At 66.0% G+C, this 5,015-nt stretch overlaps 1 protein-coding gene across 1 annotated transcript; it reads left to right on the top strand.

The window, feature by feature from the left end:
- The first annotated feature begins 1,317 nt into the window (after nt 1-1,317).
- On the top strand, nt 1,318-3,707 carry BHLHE41 (basic helix-loop-helix family member e41). The gene is made up of 5 exons (XM_059817097.1): nt 1,318-1,460; nt 1,724-1,787; nt 2,067-2,174; nt 2,432-2,543; nt 2,668-3,707. The coding sequence occupies exons 1-5, from the start codon at nt 1,399-1,401 to the stop codon at nt 3,705-3,707; spliced, it is 1,386 nt and encodes a 461-aa protein (XP_059673080.1). The 5' UTR covers nt 1,318-1,398.
- The last annotated feature ends 1,308 nt before the right edge of the window (nt 3,708-5,015 follow it).

Genomic DNA, 5,015 nt, shown 5'->3' with positions numbered 1-5,015 from the left:
GGCGGGGCAAGGCCGCCCGGTGCTGCCGGCGGCAGTGATGTGGCAGCAGGTCGGGTCACGTTGCCGGCCCTGTGCTCGTACCAGTGTGAGACGGGATTAGGGAGGCGGCTGTCGGTGCCGCCGCCGGCGGGGAGCGGGGGCTGCGCGGGCGCGCCCGGCGCGCAGGGACGAGGGCGGGGGGACGCGGGGGTTCCCGCCCCGTCCCGGGGCTGCCGCGGGCGGTCACGCTGCACCGGTGCAAATCCTCGCCCAATGTCACCCCCTGCGCCCCGCAGGGATGCGGGCTGCCCGTAAGGAGCGCAGCGTCAAAGTACGGATATGTTTATGTTGTATGTATACATATTTTATGTATCTATACACGCAGATATATATATATATCCGTATGGATATAAGAAACGATCTTGCGGCGGTCTGGCGTTGCAGGCAGATCCGGCTCCCGTCCAAAGGTCGGGCGGGAGAGCCGCCGGGAGCAGCGGCGGCAGCGGCGGGGGCGAGAGCTGCGGCACGGCGGCGCCGAGCCAGGGAGCGCCGCGGGCTGCCGGTGCCGCACCGCGAAAACAAGCGTGTGCGCGTCTTCGTGCCCACGCCTCCGTAAATACATGTATATAAAACGTATACCAAACGTGACCCCCTACCCGTCCCCCCGGGAAAGGCTGGCGGCTGCCCCCCCCCCCGCCCCGGTGTGGCAGTCGCTTTGCCTCACGGGCAGCTGGCGCGCCCCGGGGACAGGGGCTCGATCCCCCGTGGGCGCGTTTTCCACGGGCGGGTCTCCTCCCCAAATACAAATAAAATAATGAAAATAAAATTATGACAGTAATAACAGTAAAATTGGAAAAATCAGCCCCACGGTGATAGTGACAGCGATTGTGGCAATAATAATGACGATGATTATGATAGCAGCAATAGCAGTAACAGGGGGAAAGCCGCTGTCTGGCAGGGCGGCCCCCGGGCCGGCGGCGGGGACCCCCCCGGCAGCCCGCGGAGGCCCCCCCCCGCCTCGGTCCCGCCCGCCCCGCCCCCCCGCCCCGCCCCGCGCCCGCCCGGCGCGCGCCGCACGTGAGCCGGGTGCGGGGCTGGCTGGCGGCGCGCGTGCCCCGCGGGCAGGCACGGCACGGCACGGCGCGGCGCGGCGGCGGCGGCGGCGGCGGCGGCGGCGGGTGCAAACTCGCGGCGCAGCGTGTGCTGCGGGAGTGTGCGCGGGGAGCGGGAGCGAGGCGGGCAGGGGGAGCGGCAGCGGCGCAGGCAGGGGGGACGAGCTGCCGCACACTTTCGCCACTGCACGGGAGAGGGGGACGGAGGCTGCATGTGCGCAGCGTCGCTCGCGGAGCTCCGAAGACTGGTCTCAGCATCCCGCAGGCTCGGTCAAAAGCAGCGACGAAACGTCAGCCGCTGCCAGACATGGATGAAGGAATCTCCCGCTTGCCGGAGAGGCAGCTACTGGAGCATAGGGATTTTATAGGGTAAGGCGCCGGGGCAGTGTCTCCGTCTCGCGTCTCCACGGCGCGTCGTCTTCTTGAGAAAGTGCCGTGAAGCGCAGGGAGCAGAGCCGGCTCCCCGGCGGGGCGCGGGGCTCGCCTCCCTCCGCGGGCGGACCCGGGCGGTCCCGTGCGCGGCCCTTCGGGCAGAGCGCTCGGCTCCCCGCGCGGCGCTGGGGCTCGGTTTGCCCGCTCCGGCGGTGCTAGGCTAGCTCTCGCTCTCGCCGATGCTTTGTGTTTCTCTCCAGGCTGGACTACCCTTCCCTCTATATGTGCAAACCCAAAAGAGGCGTGAAGAGGGACGAGAGCAAGGTAAGAGTGAGTTTCTGGGGCTGTTCTCGCTTCAGCGCTTATTTGGGGTTCGCTGAATTTTACAGCGCAGCTTCACTGCCGACAGCATCCCCGGGGGGCTGCGCTTTTAACTTGCCCCCGAACTGCAAGCGGGTTTACGAGCGAGCTGGCCCGGCGGGGAGAGCGGTGCCTCGGCGACAATTTGCGCGGCATGTGGTCGGCATGACATTTGTTTTGGTTTTGATCGCCGTGCCGAGGGACTCTGTCTAACGCTTGGCTTTCCCGGATTTTGCTGAGCAGGAAACGTACAAACTGCCGCACAGACTGATAGAAAAGAAGAGGCGAGACAGGATTAACGAATGCATTGCCCAGCTGAAGGATTTACTGCCCGAGCATCTGAAATTGACGGTAAGGTGCAGAGGGGCGTATAAGTACATGCAGATGCAGGCGCCGGCAGCCTGCCCGCCGCGCAGCCCCCGGGGCGGCGGGGGCGCGGGACACCGGGCTGCCTGCCTGCCTGCCTGCCCGCCCGCGGGCTGCGGCGGCGGCCCTGCCCGTAAAGCCTCGCGGGGACCAGTTTCCCCGAAGTTAACGGAGGCGGCGTTTGGCGGCGGCCAAAGCCTGCCGGGAGGTAGCCGGGCCGCCCCCATCCCTTGCCTTTGCAGACGCTGGGACACCTGGAGAAAGCGGTGGTGCTGGAACTGACTTTGAAACACTTGAAAGCGCTAACAGCCTTAACGGAGCAGCAGCACCAGAAGATCATCGCTTTGCAGAACGGTAAGCGGGCCCCGGGGGGCGCCGGCGCGGGGGCGCACCGGGGGCGGGCGGGGGGAGGCGCGGAGCGGGGCACCCCACACCGGAGCCGCGAGCAAACGCTGTCCCCTCTCGGTCTCCCCCGCAGGGGAGCGGTCCATGAAGTCTCCCGTGCAGGCCGACCTGGACGCCTTCCACTCGGGCTTTCAGACGTGCGCCAAGGAAGTGCTGCAGTACCTCTCCCGCTTCGAGAGCTGGACCCCCCGCGAGCAGCGATGCGCCCAGCTCCTCGGCCACCTGCACTCCATCTCCTCGCAGTTCCTCCCCGGCCCCCAGCTCCTCTCCCCGCCGCCGGGCCCCCTCAGCAAGGGATCCTCCTCCTCTTCCTCCCCGCCCGCCCCGTCCTGCGCGCCGGGCCACAAGCCGGAGGGCCAGGCTAACTGCGTGCCCGTCATCCAGCGGACTCACGCCGCCGAGCTCAGCGCCGAGACCGACACGGACACGGACAGCGGCTACGGCGGGGAGGGCGAGGCGCGCCCCGAGCGCGGCCCCGCGGCGGCGGCCGGGGGAGCGCTGCCCGCCCTGGCCATCAAGCAGGAGCCGTCGGGGGACGAGGTGCCCCCCGCGCCCAAGCGGCTGAAGCTGGACCGCGGCGGCAGCCCCCTGCCCGGCCCGCCGGGGCTGGCGGCGCGGGGCGCCGAGGCGGCGGCGGCGGCGGCGGCGCTGGTGAGACCCGACGCCGCCCTGCTGGGCTCGCTGATGGCCCTGGGGGCGGGCGGCGGCGGGGTCCCCTTCGGACAGCCGGCGGCCGCGGCCCCGTTCTGCCTGCCCTTCTACTTCATCTCCCCCTCCGCCGCCGCCGCCTACATGCAGCCCTTCCTGGATAAAGGCAGCCTGGAGAAGTACCTCTACCCCGCCGCCCCCATCCCGCTCCTCTACCCGGGCATCCCGGCCCAGGCAGCCGCCGCCGCGGCCGCCGCCGCCGCCTCCTTCCCCTGCCTCTCCTCCGTGCTCGGCCCCGCCGAGAAGGCGGCCGCCGCCGCCGCCGCCGCCGCCGGGCTGCCCCCGACGCCCCACCTCCCGCACCCCTTCGCTGCCGCCGCCGGGCTGGCCGCCGCCGCCGCCGCCGAGCCCGGCGAGGAGGCCGAGACCGCCGCCGCCGAGGAGCCCTGCGCCGAGGGCCCGTGAGACGCCGCCGGCCGGGAGGCCCCACGCGCTCCCCGCCGCCGCTGCCGCGCCCTCGGACTGGCCGCCCCGCCGCGGGGCGGGGAGGGGCCGTCGGGCCGGCACCTGCGCCCCCGGTTTCCTACGGAGGGCAGGGCGGCGTCTGCCAGGGGTCGCCGGGGCCGGGCCGGGCGGCGCCGGGAGCTGGCGGCCGCGGGGTGCCGGGGCCGGGCCCGGGGGAGCGGCCGCCCCCGCGGGGAGCCCCGCTGCCAAGGCGGCTGGTCCCGGCGCTGCCCCCGCAGAGGAGCGTCAAGGATAGAATTTGCTACTCAGTATTTTTTTAATGTTTGGCTTTATAAATGCATAAATATGTTAAGGAAAAAAAAAAAAAAAAAAGAAGAAGAAGGAAGAAAAAAATAGTAAGGATACTTTTTTTTTTCCTCTCTATAAGGTAACTTAAATGTTGCACCTTATTTGGAATGGGTTTATACGGTGTCCCTAAGTCCCACTTAGGAACTTGCACTTGTTCTCCGGGAGACCGGGGTGGGCTCGGGGTGAGGGCGGGGGGCGGAGGCGAGGGAAGGAGGGCAGACCCCAGCACCTGTGCTAGCACTTTACTGAGAACCGGCGGGAGGAGGGGTGGACCCTGAGCCCAAACCTGCAGTGCCTTGAGCACCCGGGGATGCCGCTGGCTCCAGCGAGTTTTGGGTGTGCAAGGGAAGGAGGGTCAGACCCATTATGTAACCTTGTGTTTATTTTATTATTTTATTTTTTTTGGCTAAGGTATACAGGTGTGGCAAGTGCATTTGTTCTCACCCTGTCTTTATTTAATTAAGTATCTTCCCAAGAGATTTTTCCCTGAACCTTGCTGTATAAAATGAATGTTTCTGCACTGAACTACAAAAAGAACCACCCCCCCCCAAGTAAACACAGAGCAACTTGTCAGCCTGAACTCCTTTTATCCTAAATTCCGAATGACACAAACTGGAGGCCGTAGGTAAACACCTTGCTGTGCCATCAGAAACGATTAGACCGGTTGGGGTAAGTTTCCTGTATGGGTTCTCCCCTCATCCCATGCTCAAATACTGCGATTTCCCTTTCTGGAGACAAACCAGACGCCAGATAATCACACAGATAAAGCTTTTATAATAAGGCTTAAACCAAGACCTTGCCTAGATATTTTTAGTTTGTTGCCAAGGTAGCACTGTGAGAAATCTCACTTGAATGTTATGTAAGAGGTGAGACACAACAGCCTGGCGAGGAGCGAGTACCTATCCGGGGTCTGTCGGTCCGTTTGGTGCATCTGCTGCTGCTGTTGCTACTGTTTGCCTC

Source organism: Gavia stellata, chromosome 4 (genome assembly GCF_030936135.1).
Source record: "Gavia stellata isolate bGavSte3 chromosome 4, bGavSte3.hap2, whole genome shotgun sequence".
NCBI classification, from domain to species: Eukaryota; Metazoa; Chordata; class Aves; order Gaviiformes; family Gaviidae; genus Gavia; species Gavia stellata.
Note: the sequence above shows the minus strand (reverse complement) of the source record. Positions and strands in the feature narration are given on the sequence as shown.